Source organism: Panthera pardus, unplaced genomic scaffold (genome assembly GCF_024362965.1).
Source record: "Panthera pardus isolate Hobbes unplaced genomic scaffold, ASM2436296v1 HiC_scaffold_6, whole genome shotgun sequence".
In the NCBI taxonomy this organism is placed as follows: Eukaryota; Metazoa; Chordata; class Mammalia; order Carnivora; family Felidae; genus Panthera; species Panthera pardus.
Window position 1 is genome coordinate 93208114 of NW_026526991.1, and position 17184 is coordinate 93225297.

At 34.7% G+C, this 17184-nt stretch overlaps 1 protein-coding gene across 4 annotated transcripts in view; it reads left to right on the forward strand.

The window, feature by feature from the left end:
- Positions 1 to 17184, forward strand: part of GUCY2C (guanylate cyclase 2C) — an 82238-nt gene that overhangs the window by 32420 nt on the left and 32634 nt on the right. For all 4 annotated transcript variants that reach the window (XM_019452048.2, XM_019452050.2, XM_019452049.2 and 1 more), the window contains 3 exons: positions 6277 to 6362; positions 8813 to 8924; positions 15430 to 15511. In XM_019452048.2, coding sequence (XP_019307593.2) covers positions 6277 to 6362; positions 8813 to 8924; positions 15430 to 15511 — 280 coding nt within the window. The remainder of the gene's footprint in view (positions 1 to 6276; positions 6363 to 8812; positions 8925 to 15429; positions 15512 to 17184) is intronic.

Below are 17184 nucleotides of genomic sequence, written 5' to 3' on the forward strand. Positions count from 1 at the left end.
CAGTGATGTCCCGAAAATGCTTAGAGACTAGGGAGAAGAGAAATCTCTGCCATTTGATTTTGGTCCTTCCATATCTCCTTTCTATCATTTAGGGATCTGGGACCCTGTGTCACCACTCAAACTACCATAACCTCTCATAACAACACCATCCCAAAGCTCCCAACACATGTTCCTGAGTGTGAAGTAGCATCTTATTGTAATTTTGATTTACATTTCCCTAATGATTAGCAATATCAAGCACCTTTTCATGTGCTTATTGGCCTTATTGGCCATTTGTATATGTTCTTTAGAAAATGTGTCTTCAGTCCTTTGCCCCTTTTTGAATTGAATTGTTTGGGTTTTTTGTCTGGATATTAATAGCTAATCAGATGTATGATTTGCAAATATTTTCTCCTATTTTGTGAGTTGCCTTTTTACTCTGTTGATAATGTGTATGTTTGCATATGTTCTTTAGAAATTGTCTCTTCAGTCTTTTTGCTCCTTTTTGAATTGTTTTTTTTTTGTCTAGCTATTAATAGTGAATCAGATATATGATTTGCAAATATTTTCTCCTATATTGTGAGTTGCCTTTTTACTCTGTTGATAATGTCTTCATGCACAAAGTTTTTAAATCTTCATGAACTCCAGTGTGCCTAATTTTTCACTGGTTGCCTTTGCCTTTGGTATCATATCTAAGAAATCACTGCCAAATCTAATGTCATGAAACTTTTGCTCTGTGTTTTCTTCTAAGTTTTATAGTTGTAGGCCTTACATTTAAGTCAGGATGGATTTTGAGCTATGTGGATATCTAATTTTCCCAGCACCATTTGCTGAAAAGACTCTTTCCCCCCATTGAATGGTCTTGTCACCCTTAGTGAAAATTATTTGACCATATATGTAAGGGTTTATTTCTGAACATCCTATTCCATTCCATTTGTGTATACATCCGAGTTTATGCCAATACCATACTATTGATTACTGTAGCTTTGTAGTAAGTTTTGACATTAAGACGTGAGTCCTTCAGCTTTGTTCTTCTTTTTCAATTGTTTTGGCTATTTAGCATCTCTTGAAATTCCATATGAATTTTAAGATGGCTTTTCCTATTTCTGCAAAAAAAATTATTGAGATTTTGACAGGGATTGCATTAAATTTATAGGCTGCTTTGGGTAATACCGATTTCTTAATGATATTAATTCTTCTATTACATAAACATGGGAAGTTTCCATTTATTTATATCTAATTTTTTGCAGAAATGTTTTGGAGGTTTTTTTTTGTACAAGTCTTTCACCTTGGTTAAGTAAATTCTTAAGTATTTTATTCTTTTTGATACTATCATAAATGGAATTGTATTCTTTTTTATTGAAATATAGTTGACACACAATGTTACCTTAGTTTCAGCCATATAACATGGTGATTCCACAAGTCTATACTTTATGCTATGCTTGCCACAAGTATGCCTACCATCTGTTACCATACAACGCTATTACAGTACCAATGACCATATTCTCTATACCTTTGACTATACATTGACTATATTTCCTGTATCGTTTTTCGGTATGACCTATTCATTCCATAAATGGAAGCCTGTAACTGCCACTGGAATTGTATTCTTAATATCCTTTTCTGAATGTTCATTGTTACTGTATAAAAATGCAACTGAGTTTTGACTGTTGACTTTTTATCCTGCTACTTTGCTCTTTTATTAGTTTTAACAGTTTTTTGGGGAATATTGAAAATTTTCAACATATAAGGTCTTATCATCTGTGATTAGAGATAACTTCACTTCTTCCTTTCCAATTTGGATACTTATATTTCTTTCTTTCTTGCCTAAGTGCTCTGGCTAGGTATTCTAGTACTACGTTTAATAAAAGTGACAAGAATGGGAATCCTTGCTTTGTTCCTGATCTTACAGGAAAAGCTTTCAGTCTGTCACCATCAAGTATGATGTGGTTATGGGTTCTTCATAGATGGATTTTATTATGTTGAGATAGTTTCCTTCTATTCCTAGTTTGTTATGTTTTATCATGAAAAGTATTTAATTTTGTAAAATGCTTTCTTTTCATCAGATTGATAAGGTCATGCATTTTTTCCTTCATTCTGTTATTTGTGGTATATTATCAATATAATATATCAACTTTCTCAACTTTTATATGTTGAGCTATCCTTGCATTCAAGGAATAAATCTTACTTGGTCCTAGTGTATATTTCTTTTAATATGCTGCTGAATTCTGTTTGCCAGTATTTTGTTGAGGACTTTTAAATCAGTGTTTATTAGGAATATTGATATAGTTTTCTTTTCTTAGTGTCATTTTCTGGCTTTGATATCAGATATCTGGCCATATAGAATGAGTTAGGGAATGTTTCCTCCTCTTCAGGTTTTTTTTTTTAAGTTTGAATTTGAGAAGTATTGGTGTTAATTATTCTTTAAATGTTTGTAGAATTGATCAATAAAGCAATTAGATCCAGATTTTTTTTTTTCTGTTTGGTCAGGAGATTTTTGATTACTGATTCAATCTCCTTACTACTTATAGATCTATTCAAATTTTCTATTTCTTCATGGTTTAGTCATGGTAAGTTTTATGTTTCTAGAAATTTTCCCATTTAATCTAAGGTATCCAATTTGTTGCTATAGAATTGCTTATAATAATTTTTTTTTGTAGAATTGATAAGGTCCCCAACTTTCATGTTTTATTTTCGTAATTTGAGTCATTTTCTTATCTACTTAGCTAAAAGTTTGTCAATTTTGTTGCTGTTTTTGAAGAACCAACTTTTAGTTTCATTGACTTTTTTCTGTTGTTTTTCTCTTCTGCATTTCATTTACCTCTACTTTAATCTTTATAATTTCCTTCCTTCTGCTAGCTTTGGGTTAAGTTTGTTCTTCTTTTTCTGGTTTCTTAAGTTGTAAAGTTAGATTTTTGATTTGCATATGTTTTTGTTTTTTAGTGTGAACATTTACATCTATAAATTCCCCCCTTAGCACTGCTCTTGCTGTGTCCCATAGCTTTGGTATTTTATGTTTTCATTTGTATTTGTCTTTAGGTTTTCAAACTTTTCCTTTGTGATTTCTTCTTTGATCCATTAATTGTTTAAGAGAGTGATTTTTTTATGTCCACAAATTGGTGAATTTTCCAGCTTTCCTTCTATTATTGAAGTCTGACTTTATGGTCAGAGAAGATATTTTGTAAAACATCTATCGCTTTAAATCTATTCAGACTTAATCATGGCCTAACATATGATCTATCCTGGAAAATGCCTTATGTGCATTTAAGAATAATGTGTATTCTATTGTCGGGTAGACAATGTGTATTATATTGTTCTGTGTTTGTCTATTGGATCTAGTTGATGTATTTGTTCAAGTCTTCTATTTCCAAACTTCTTTTGTCTTGTTATTCTATCCATCATTGAAAGTGGAATATTGAGGGGCACCTGGGTGGCTCAGTCAGTTAAGCGTCTGACTTTTGATTTCACTTCAGTTCATGATCTCACAGTTTGTGTGTCCAAGCCCTACACTGGGCTCTGTGATGACAGTGCAGAGCCTGCTTGGGATTCTCTTTCTCCCTCTATCTCTGCCCCTCCTTCCCTCTCTCTCAAAATAAACAAATTTTTTAAAAAGTGGAGTATTGAAATTTTCAACTATTATTGTAGAACTGTCCATTTCTTTGTTCAATTCTGCCAATTTTTGCTTCATGTATATTGGTAGTCTGTTATTAAGTGCATAGATGTTTATAATTGTTATATCTTCTTGCTGTATTGAAACCTTTATTAATATACACTATCCTTTTTCTCTTATAAAATTTTTAATTTAAAGTCTATTTTGTCTGATATTAGTATATCCACCGCCACTCTCTTTCAGTTACTATTTGCATAGAATATCCTTTTCCATTGTTTCTCTTTCAAACTATTTATGTTTTTGGATCTAAAATGAGTCTTTTATAGATATCATATAGAATCATTTTTTTAAAAATACAGTCTTCAAATCTCTATCTTTGATTCTCCAGTCAAAATAAAATCTATTTTATATTTAAAGTAATTACTGAGAAGAAGAGATTTGTTTGTTTTTTTGTTTCTCATTTGTTTTTGTTTTTTTTTTGTTTCTCATTTTCTGCATTATTTTCTTCTTCTGTGTTTAGTTGATTTATTTTGTAGTGAAATGTTTGAATTCCTGTCTTATTTTTTTATTTATATTCTTTAACTATTTCCTTTGTGGTTGCCATAGGTATTATGGTTAACACTCTAAGATTATTACATTCTAATTTGACTTTATACCAGTTTAACTTCAATCACATTTTTAAAAAACTCTACAGTTTTAGGGGTACCTGGGTGGCTCAGTCAGTTAAGCATCTAACTCTTGATTTCGGCTTGGGTCATGATCTGACAGTTTGTAGGGTCGAGCCCCACATCGGGCTCTGTGCTGACAGCACAGAGCCTGCTTGGAATTCTCTCTCTCCCTCTCTTTCTGCCCCTCTCCAGCTTGAGTGCTCTCTCTCTCTCTCTCTCTCTCAAAATAAATACATAAAGTTTGAAAAAAACTCTATAGCTTTAATACTTCCATCCCCACCTTTTTCAGACATTGATGTTGCAAAATTACATCTTTATACATGTGTGTCCAAAAATATAAACTGTGGATATTTTAAGCATTAGTGCCCTAAATTATGTCAAAAACAAAATGTAGCGTTATAAACCAGTTATAATAATGCTAGTTTGGGGACTAATTTTTAAAAACACATTCATCCCTTAAATCATGTAGAAAATAAAAAGTGGAATTACACACCATTGTTATAATAATGCTAAATGTTATAATTGCCCATGCATTTGCATTTATTGAGATCTTTATTTCTTCATATGGCTTTGAGTTATTGTACAGTGTCCTTTCATTTCAACCTATGGGACTCCCTTTAACATTTCTTGCAGATCAAGTTCTAGTGGTTACAAACTCTTTTGTTTATCTTGGGATGTCTTACTTTCACCCTCACTTTTGACAGACAGATTCATTGGATAAAGGATTCTTGGATGAAAGGTTTTCTTTTGGCATTTTGATCAGCCCACTACCTTCTGGCCTTCAAAGCATCTAATGAGAAGTCTGCTAAAAACCTTATTGAGTATCTCTTGGATGTGATAAATCACTTCTCTCTTGCTGCTTTCAAAATTCTGTCTTTGGCTTTTGTCAGTTTGATTAGACTCTACCCCTTTCTCTACCCCTTTCTCTCTCTTCTTCTTCTTCTGGCACTTCCACAATGCATATGGTGGTCTGTTTGATGGTGTTGCACAGGTCCCTTAGGCTCTGTTCATTTCAATTTTTTTTTCTGTTCTGTAGACTTAATAATTTTCATTGTCCTGTCTTCAAGTTCACTGATTCTTTCTTCTACCTGCTCAGATCTGCATTTGAATTTCCTTAGTGAATTTTTCATTACAGTGATTGTACTTTTCAGTTTTGGGATTTGCTTTTGGTTTCCTTTTTAGGTTTTCCTTCTCTTTATTGCTATTTCCATTTTGTTCATACATTATTCTCCTGGATTTATGTATCTCTTCCTTAAATTCTTTGAATATCTTTAAGACAAGTGTTTTAAAGCATTTGTCTATTAAATCCACCATCAGGTCTTTTTCAGAGTTAGTTTCTGCTGGCTTATTTATTTTTTCTTTTGATTTGGGCCACACTTTTCAGTTTCCTACTATGCCTTGTGATATTTTTGTTGAAAACTGGACATGTGAAGTTAATAATGTGATAATACAGGAAATCACATGGTATATGAGAAATTTTCACTACTTTAGTAAATATTCTTAGCAAAAGCTTTTCACTAATAATTAGAAGGATTTATTGGCTGATTATATTTTATTTCATCCTAAATGCAATGAAAAAAAATTCCCTTCTAACTAAATACTAATTAGCATTTCTCTCAAAAATATCCATCAGAGAGGGGTGCCTGGGTGGCTCAGTCGGTTAAGCATCCAACTCTTGATTTCAGCTCAGGTCATGATCGCATGGTTTTTGAGTTCATGCACCACATTGGGCTCTGTGCTGGCAGCATGGAGCCTGCCTGGGGTTCTCTTTCTCTGCCCCTCCTCTGCTCATGCTTTCTTTCTCTCCCCCCCCCCCCACCTCTCTCTCTCTCTCTCTCTCAAATCAATAAACATTAAAATAAATATCCATCAGAGATCTCAGGGCTAGGAGCCAATGGAGATTCCTTCTGATTAGCTCATTAAGACAATCTTTCAGTAAAATAGAGCAATTTGAACCTATTTCATACCTTCTGTCAAAAAGTCAAAAATAACCTCTAACTTTTCCTGATTTTACCCTAGGGCATGCAGGTCCTGTGACTTTGGACAACTGTGGGGATATTGACAACACTATGATGCTTCTGTATACCTCCGTGGATACCAACAAAGTATGTCTGACTTCTTATCAGGAATTTGGGGTGAAGTGACTAGGTGAGGAAGGATAACTACAAGGCAAGTGATAAAAAAGGAATTAGAGAAGTTGTGTTTAAAAATCTGCAAGTTATTTTTTTCAAATTCACAATTATGCCCTACTTGAGACTATTCTTTAAGCATTTTGACCGATAGACCTTATTTAGAATATCCATACTCTATTGACTCTATATAAGATACTTAGCCAGAATATATTGATATAAATACCAGACTGTTGATGGGATATCAATGATAGGATGACACTTCTGTCCTAAGAATTGTTTATTCATTTCCACAGCTAAAAATTTCAATGAAACATTCCCTGTTCTCTCCATCTGAACTCATAAAAATCACTAATTGTGCAATATTTCTGGCACAAGCCATCCTATAATGTCATGTTTTTATTCACATTACATGTATCTTTTCTCCTCACCTACATATAGGTTCTTTATTTTTTAAAGTTTATTTGTTTTGAAAGGGAGCAGAGGAAGGAGCAGAGAGATTCATAGAAAGAATCTCAAACAGGCTCCACCCTGTCAGCACAGCATAGGGCTCAGTCTCACAAACCATGAGATCATGACCTGAGCCAAAATCAAGAGTGAGAAGCTTAACCAACTGAGCCACCCAGGCACCCCCATGTAGGTTCTTTAAAGAAAGGGAATGGGTCTTACTTTTCCATGTTTCCAGTGCTTGCTTAGCTTCTTATCTGGAATATAATTAATGGCTGATCAGCATTTAATTTAAAATCAAAACACCTATCTGTATGTCACCCAAAATTGTGCCCATCGCAAACTATGAAAGCCACTGTTCTAGCCAACCAAATGGTCAGTAGAAAGTATTTTTCTTTAAGACATTGTGTCCTCACATAACTAGGAATCTAAGACAAAGAGTTATTCATTTTTTCATGTAATTTTACAATGTGATCATTATGGCATCTTTAAGTCATACATTTGGCATATATGTTGACCCCCCCCCTTGTAAAAGATATCTGTAATGGGAAATATGGAAAGCTAGAGAAAAGATGTCCAGATTGAGAAAGTTAAACCAGAAATTTGAGGGCGGCATTTCAGAAAACTACTCCATAGTTTACAGTTACTATATAAACCTTTAATATAATGCTATATTTCACATACATTTCATGGGAGTACCTTTAGAAAAGTGTCACCAATGCTCCAGTTATTATAGTAACTACAAAGATAACTATACTCCCCTCTAAGTCATTTGCACCTAATGATTCCTTTGGAGAGAAGCAAATACATGACGATCCTATATCATCCTCATAACTGCTCTTCAGTATAAAAAATATTCTGTACACTTACTCTCTCTGAAGGAAAATCTAGCTGAATTTTTCAATAAAGGTAAATCTAGTTGAATTTTCCAATAATCTAGTGCCAGCAGTTGTGCTGTATAATATGTATATACAGGCAACCAGGGATTAATTCTCAAAACACAGAGATATAGATAAGCTATTCTATATCCAGAGAAAGCCTCAATAGAAAGTCAATGTACTGTACCCGAATGTTAGGATATTTACTATCCTCAATATATGCAATTATAGATCATACTTTCAAGTTAAAAGTATATTTCTACTGCTCATGCTCTGTCTCTCTCTCTGTCAAAAATAAATAAACATTAAAAAAATTAAAAGTATATTTCTAAAGATATAAAACTTTTGTCCAGAAAGTTTTGAGGGAATGGTGTTGAATTTAGAAAGATGGTCATTTTTCAGATGTCTTTTACAAAACCGACTCAATATATGCAGCAATATTGTAAGGTGGATTGTAATGTAATGTAATGTAATGTAATGTAAAATCCATTGGTGGATTGCTTGAAAAAAAAACCTTTTCTTTTAGAAGTCTAATTAGTATCATGTACAAGACAGCATATTAGAGCAAAAGGATAGAAGATATTTGAAAATTATGTAATTGATAGAATTTAAATGTAGCATTATTTCAGAGCCCCTTGACCTATATCAAAATAGATAATGGATTTTACCTGTGGTGCATTTTCTCAATATATTGTTTTCAAAGCAACTTAATATTGTGGAAAACATTGGTGCTTCACTTGTCATGTGACTTAGAGTTAGCCATTAATTTCTTTTGGTCTCTCTTTTAACATTCGTAAAATGAGAGGCTTGAACTAATTCTCTAAAGATGCAAAGATTCTATATTGGGTAGGAGTTACTCATACGATGTATGATCATAAAGAAACAAAATAATTGACCCACATGGGGCTTAAAGCTACCTTCATGCTGTGAACCAATAAGTGGATGCTACCTAGCTAAGCTCCTGGCTGCAAAACATTACCTTGTTTCATTGAGAAGTGTTACTATGAAATTCAAATGTCAATGGGCAGGACAGTCTCATCAGAAGTCATTCTAAAATGTCTTTTTCTGTTCATCCTTCTTCTTTTTCATGCCCTGGCACAGTACAACGTTCTATTGACCTATGACACCCATGTAAATAGGACTACTCCAAAGGAAGAAACCCCCACATTCATCTGGAAGAACCACAAACTTCCTAATGATATCCCAGGCGAGGGTAAGATATCCTTTGGTGAATTTTCTTTCCCTGAAATGGCTTTTCTGGTAAGGTAAGCACATTCTATGGTTTATACAATTAGCCTGCTTTTATTTTTTTGTTTATTTTGTCTGTTGTCTGAATTAGATTTGCTAGGCTTGTAAAATGTGGACTTCCCTTCCCAATGAATGATATTACAGTTCTAATTAAATGCTGTAGCTATCCCTATTCTAATTTAGCTATACCTCTCTTTAATATGTGTCCTACCTAATCACTGACAAAAATTAACCTATAGAAAATTAGTTGCAACAACTGGCAAAGTGAACACAAAGACATATATTCTTAATGCCACTTACTCCGTTTTACTGCAATAAACTCAAAGTATACATATTTCAGCAAGAAACACATGATGCCAGCAGCCGTCAGTCATCAGTGAGCATGGCTTCAAAAGTCTCCCCCCATTTCCTCACAGGATATATACTTGGGTTATAATGATGATTACCCATCTACTTAAGATGAGATCCTATAATATCATGGAAAGCCCTAACATGACTATAACTTCACCCGTGCAACTTCCGATGTGACCATATAACATTGGGCATCACTGTATAGGGTCAGCTAAGTATCTCCTGGGCAACAAAGTCTCAGGACAGTCTGGCTTAGCCAAGGATTACTACAATAAATAGTAAGTAATTTCACATTACTAATCTATTTTTAGGGAAAAAAGTTTAAATTTGGACAAATATTTATGCCCAAGATGCAAAAAATAATAATAATAATAAATTTTTTTATTAAATTTATTATTAATATAATAATAATTTAGAATTAATAAAATTAATAAAATAACTTAGAAAAAGTGATACATTCATAAATGTATAAAATAATTTAGAAAAAAGTGATACATTCATAAATGGTATATCATAAACCAATTAAAATATTTACAAAGAATTTTAAATGACATGGGAAAACTCACAAGGTAAATTAACAGGAAAGTGAACAAATTTTTATTTAATAAGATTCTATTCTTTGTAAAACTATGTTAGAAATAGACTGTAAAGAAATATGCTAAAATGTTAACAGTGATAGCTTCTGAATAGTAGGATCCTAGGAGAATTTTTTTTTGGCCATTTTATGTTTTTCTTAATTTTCCAATTTTTCCCATGACTCTGTATTAATTTACCATTTTTAAATACTAAAGAATAAACTATAAATATTTGTCTCGCAGCCCTGTTCTAATAACCAGAAACTGAGGTCAATAGGACTTAAAGAGAAAAGTTGTGTTTTGATGCACTTGCTTGTGTTAAAGTTCTTGCTATATTTTTAGTCCTCTTGTGTTCCATGAGTCGTATATGGTTAAAAATGATCCCTGTGTTTTTATTCAGTAGCCATATGCAGTTGACTAAAGCAAAGAAGGATGTGGGAAGTGGGGATCCCATTCTTCTAAACAATAAACAATCCCGAACTGACTTCAGATTTACTGTTATCATTGCTCTTTTTTAAAGTTTTTATTTTGATTCCAGTTAATATACGGTGTTATATTAGTTTCAGGTGTGCCGTATAATAATTCCACACTTCCAACATCACCCTGTGCTCATCATGACAAGGGCTGTCCTTAATCCCCATCACCTATTTCACCCATCCCCAGTCTCTCCCCTCTGGTAACCATCAGATCGTTCTCTATAAGTAAGAGTCTCTTTCTTTCTTTTTCTTTCTTTCTTTCTTTCTTTCTTTCTTTCTTTCTTTCTTTCTTTCTCTCTCTCTCTCTCTCTCTCTCTCTCTCTCTCTCTCTCTCTCATTTTTTCCCTTTGCTTTTTCATTTTGTTTCTTAAATTCTACATATGTGTGAAAGCATATGACATTTGTTTTTCTTAACTTATTTCATTTAGCATGATACTCTCCAGCCTCATTCATGTTATTGAAATGGCAAGATTTCATTCTTTTTGATGGCTAAATATTCCTTTGTAAAATACCACTTCTTTATCCATTCATCAATTGATGGACATTTGGGCTGCTTTCATATCTTGGCTCTTATAAATAATGGTGCAATAAACATAAGGCTGCATGTATCCCTCTGAATTAGTGTTCTTATATTTTGGGGGGTAAACACCCAGTAAAGTGATTGCTGGATCATAAAGTAGTCCTATTTTTAACTTTTTGAGGAACCTCCATACTGTTTTCATACTGTTTGCGTTCCCACCAACAGTGCATCAGTATTCCTTTTTCTCCGCATCCTCACCAACATTTGTTGTTTCTTGTGCTCTTGACTTGAGTCATTCTGACAGATGTGAAGTGATATCTTATTATAGTTTTGATTTGCATTTCCCTGATAATAAGTAATGATGAGCATCTTTTCATGTGTCTGTTGGCCGTCTGGATGTCTTCTTTGGAGAAATATCTGTTTGTGTCTTCTGTCCAGTTTTAATTGGATTAATTGTTTTTTGGGTGTTTTATAAGTTCTTTATATATTTTGGATACTCACCCCCCATTCTGTAGGGTTGCCTTTTAGTTTTGTCGATTGTTTTCTTCACTGTGCAGAAGCTTTTTATTTTCATATAGTCCCAATAGATTATTTTTGCTTTTGTTTCCCTTGCCTCAGGAGATATATCTAGAAAGAAGTTGCTATGACTGATGTCAAAGAAGTTACTGCTTGAGTTCTCTTCTAGGATTCTTGTGGTTTCCGGTCTCACATTTAGGTCTTTAATCCTACCCAAAATAATAAGATAAGATACCTAGGAATAAACTTAACCAAAGAGGTGAAAGATCTGTACTCTGAAAATTCTAAAATACTGATGACAAAATTCAAGATGACACAAAGAAATGGAAAGACATTTCATGCTCATGGATTAGAAGAACAAATACTGTTAAAATGTCTTTACTACCCAAAGCAGTCTATACATTTAATGCAGTCGCTGTCAAAATACCAACAGCTTTTTTTACAGAGGTAGGCCAAACAATGTTAAAATTTGTGTGGAAGCAGAAAAGACCCCATATACCCAAAGCAATCTTGAAAAAGTAAAACCATACTATCATTGCTTTTTAAAGTTGATTTCTTTTCATGAGCAAGCTTTTTAAAATTATCTCTAGAACCATCTGCAAGCTTCCTAGGTTTAACCACACTTAACTTTTAAAATGTATGTCTTTTCTCATGGATTTTTGCAACTCTTTACTTCTTTCCTTTGTAACTTTTTGAGTTACAACTATTTTTTCTTTTCCCTTAATTATAGCCTGTGGTAACAATGTCAGCTTGTATTTTTAATATATTTCTTTAAGAGTTTTGGGGTATTTGGGTTATTCAATAGAAGGATCTATGCTTTATAAAATGCTCAACTTCTCAAAAAGTAATTTTTGAGAGAACTCTCATTATTTACCTAAGAGACATCACATTAAATATTCATATTACAGGGACATTGTATCATCCTGGGCAACTTCACTTCATCCTCATTTAGCCAGAAAATTCAGTTAGCCAGAACTTTTCATTACTCAACTGTTACTACATTTAACTTCAAACTTTATAAATAAAGTAATTCAATCTTTCAAATAGTAAAAGAGATTTCATCTGGTCTTTTATCTGGGTACACAACTGCCAACTAAGTGTCAGAATGTTTCAACTGAGATAACATTATCACTATGGTTTCATTCATTCTACAAAGATTTACTTAATGCCAGGGAATGTTCTAAACCATCATCATCTGCCTCCTGGGTTACAATAACATCCACCTGACTTCTTGCTTCAGTCCTGCTTCCTGCCCACCTCTAGTCTAACCAACAGTGCCACCAGAATGAAAGCGTGGATCCAGTCATATTGTTGCATTATTGCTAACACTCAATTGGCAGCTCTACCTTACCCATAGAATAAAGTCTAAATGACTTATTACAGCACAAAATGTCCATTTATCTTCTTACTTCTCCAGACTTATCTTTCTTTCATCTTGCCTGAAATCCCTTCCCTACTCCCTCAACTTCCTCCTATTTCCTTAAAAAAATGGTGGGAGGTGGTCTTGCAACCTCGTGCCCTTGTGTCTTCAGTGATGCTACTCGCTCTGATTAAAATGTATCACTCCTCCATACAACTGGTAAACAGCCACTCATCTTCAACATTTAATTTGAATTTCATCTTTTCTAAGCTTTTTCTTAGCTTCCCATTGATCTTTCCCAAATCCCACCAGACTTCTAGCATAGAATTTATATCACACTTATTGGTTTACACATCTTTTTAAACCATATACTGTGTGAGTGTAGGGTCTATTCTTTATTCATGTCTGCTTGCCCAACTTAGTGCCTTAGAAGAGATGGAGGGAGGAAGGGAGGGAGGAAGGAAGGAGAGGGAGGGAGGGAGGGAGGGAAGGAAGGAAGGAAGGAAGGAAGGAAGGAACAATATGAGATAACTATAAATTCATTTCTACTCAGCACTAATCCACCCTGTGTTAATTTCAATCAATTTACTTCTCCAAGTGTTAGTTTCTTCCTCCTTCAAATCAGGACATCTGTTAACTAACTCTAAGATTCTTTCTAACTATCATATGACTGTGGGCTTATAAAATCATTCTACTTTCACTGTAAATGGAATTAAATAGAATGTGATAACCACAGCAGCAGAAGCTTGACCTTTGAACTAATGTAATACTGTGACTTGACTAACTTAAGCAAAACTGAAAAGTATGTTGAATTAACAACTGCTATAGTTAAATAGTATATAGTATATTTAAATATGGTGCAGTGAGATGTTCATACTGTAGGGGGCATATAGGAATTGAGATGGGCAATGACCCAGCGGAAGCTCCCCCTAGTCCCTCCAATTCATGTTCTAGTCTAGGGGGATGTGTAATCTTAGTAGACTGATGAGTAGAATCATTGATGAGTAGAATTGTATTTCTTGTGTTGACTTCGTTTTTTGTGTGGAATTGGAGAGTGATGGCAATGGCAGTGGTGGCTAGGTGAGGGAAGTGATGATCACAGTAATAAGCAGAATTCACACAGTCAAACATGCCCATACTGCAACTCCAAATCCAGAGTACTAATCAGTTTCTTCCCTGATGAGAACAGAAATCCAGCGCTCAAATTTTCACTTGTTGTAGGTTTTCCCTTAGCAGAAAACAAGATAACAAGCAGAGGCAACATCCTACATTAGCAGCAAAGCATAAATTCTTCAACACCACCCCTTATAAAAAGCACGGAGAAAATTTTAGTGACGAAAAATTCATTCATGTGATTTTTAAACCCAATAGTAGAGATATTCATAGTGGAAAGTGAGTGTGCCTGGTCCCGTCTCTGTCAACTTTGGTCTCTCAATCACTTCTGACTTTAGTTTGTTGCATATTTCTAAGTAATATGAATATCTTTCTTGATTTATAAATATTAGAGGTTATCTGTTTATTTCTTGTACTGATGAAAGATTTGGTTCATCTTCACCAGCCCTACTTTTTTCTAACCTTTTCTCATTATAGCTATATATTTTTTGTCAATTCATTTATTGGATGCCTTTGTAGTTTTAATTAATACACGTAAGTTTCTAGTATTATTCTATCAACTATATACAAAACTTCTTGCTTCCCAACTAGTGACCCTATCCTTCCTTCTACCTCCTTCTTATCTCCCAGAGTCTCCTGTATTTCTCTTTGATTTTTCATAGTTGATAATATTTGTTTTGTACCTCTATGAAGCCCTCTGCCATTTACCTACAATTTGATTCTAAAAGTTGAAAATTAGTAAACATTTTCATCATTATTTATATAAAGCTAAATAGCACTCTGTCTATTGGTTAGAATCCATTCCATTTCCCCTTCTTGAACTGAATCCATTGTGGCATATATGAACCATGACTTTCTTGCACAGTTTTACTATTGCTGCTGTCCTTCTCAATAAAGCCTTGTTCCTTTGTAGATTCAGATTCTGCTTCAATGCTTCCTTGGGTTAGATCCACATTTTCCTGGGTTTCACTTACCCTTCTGTGAGTCTCTTAAATCCCTCCATCCTTACAGCTCCACCTACAACTAGTGTTCTAATAAATAAAGTCACTTACATTCTTCAGTGACTTCCCTCAATGACCTGGTAGTGCTTGGGAAGGACCAGCAGGCAACACTGTCACTTGGTATTCTACAGTGACTGACTTTTCTTCTGATTTGTGCTTGTTCTTAAAAAATAGTTGTCTCTTTCTCTATGAGTCCTCCTTAGGTATAGGAGTTCCAAGGAGATTAGGTGGGCTTCCTACCAAAATTATCTCTGCACTGAAAACTATTTTATGTTCTTGTAACATTTGGTGATTCCCATAAGAAGTACAGTGAGCAGATTATAAGGATAGCTGGAATTAAACCACTTCCCCTGGCACATTCCAGATAATTTTCTTCAGAGACCACAGATGCAGGACCTGAACTACCAATGAAGAGATTAATAAAAGATCAATATTTTTTAAAAGTTTCTCCTTTCCCTTTCCTCAAATCAGATTATACAACTAGAGTCTTTGAAATGTTTTTATTCGCTCTTCAAAGATCCTTACTAATGCATTTTTTCACTGCCTTTTCTGCCACAGGCCCTCAAGCCCTGTTGATTGCGGTCTTCACCCTCACAGGAGCTGTGGTTCTGCTCCTCCTCATCGCTCTTCTGGTGCTGAGGTACCTGTCACCCTCTTTGTCTCACTGTGCTCACCATCCAGAGAGGGAGGGAGCGGGAGAGGGAGAAGTCTGATGCCATCAATGATAATGTACATTCACAAGAAGGTTTCTAGACAGATCGAAGATCATGAAGGCATTCTGCATCAAAGACCACATCACGGGCAGAATGGTACTGAATAGATCACTTACAGCTTGGTGTCAGAGGGACCTGAACTCCTATCTAGCTCAGTTCTGTGACTTACTAGTTGTGTGATTTTGAGTGCATTATGATGTGTTACTTAGCTTCGGTATCCTCATCTGACCTGTTATGAGAAGTTGAAATAAGGTGTGTATAGTGACAACCATATAATGGGCACTCTATAGGTAGAGACAGCTATTCTGCTGTTTATTGGCGTTTTGTGGGAAATTTCAAAGTCTCTATGTGTTCAGTCTGGAAGAGTCCTTTGAAATCATCTACCTCCTCCTGTTTTCGCATGGGGAAAGGGACCCAGAAAACCTAATGGCTCGTCTTTAATCATACCACCAGGTAGTGTGTAGGGCCAAGCCTAGCAGCCAGGCCTTCTGACCATCAGTTCCCTGGTTTTTCTACTCAATTTGGACATATGAATTGCCTCGCACAGTGACAGAGGCATAATGTATACTCAGAAATATTTGTTGAACATATAAATGAATGAGTGAATATCACACTACCTCTTAATCGGTGTATGTTAAACACACAAAACTTTCTATCATATTATATTGTCAGAATCATCCCCATTTCCCAACTGAACCAGATAACAATTTTTCTCTGTGTATCACACGTGTTGATCTGTGTGTCACTATACTTTCTTATGAGAGCATCCAAACTGTTCCATATCAGTTAAAGTTTTCTCCAGGAAAGGAAGTAGATTTCTCTGTTCAGTCTGAAGGCAGAATTTGAGTCCTGTAACTGCATTACCCCAAATTTGAGATGTATATACACATATACAGTGTATTGCGGTCATTTAGTTGAAGGTAACCAGAAACCACAATTTGAGGATAATAAATCCAGTCAATAGCAAGGTCACAATGTGGCAGTTGTCCTTCAGAAACCAAGTCCAAATGATTGTCAGCTTAAGATAGGGGTAAATCACAAGGTAAGAGACAATAACGTGCAGAACAGGCATTTTCCATTTTCTTTAAACACAGGAGGCAGAGATAGGGTTTCCCAATGGCCAGAGCAGTGATGTGTCCAAATGAGATCTGGTAGACAGATGTTATTCACATAGTTCTCCATTACAGCTGCCTATACAAGAAAAGTAGTGAATGATTTATGGCATCCTCTGATTCAATATGGATGACAGTTGGCTCTCTTGGGTCCCAAGAGTCTTTGGGAATGCAGAGATGAGAGCCTTCAAGGCTATAAGACTACTTTGCCTCCAGGTCTTAGGATCATAATCATTGGTCAGTAATATACTATTTTATATGTACTTAATAGAGGAATACTCAGAAAAGCATAGGGAGAAAATAATCATTTCTGCTTAAGGGACATTAATAAGGGCACACGGATGAGGTTAAGAAGGTGAGTAGAAGTTTGTCAAATGACCACAAGCAAAGACAAACTCAAGGACAAATAGCTCAATGGAAAAAATTCAGATTCTAGAATCAGACACAGCAAGCAATGGAACTTGGAATACGATAGAGGTGATATTACA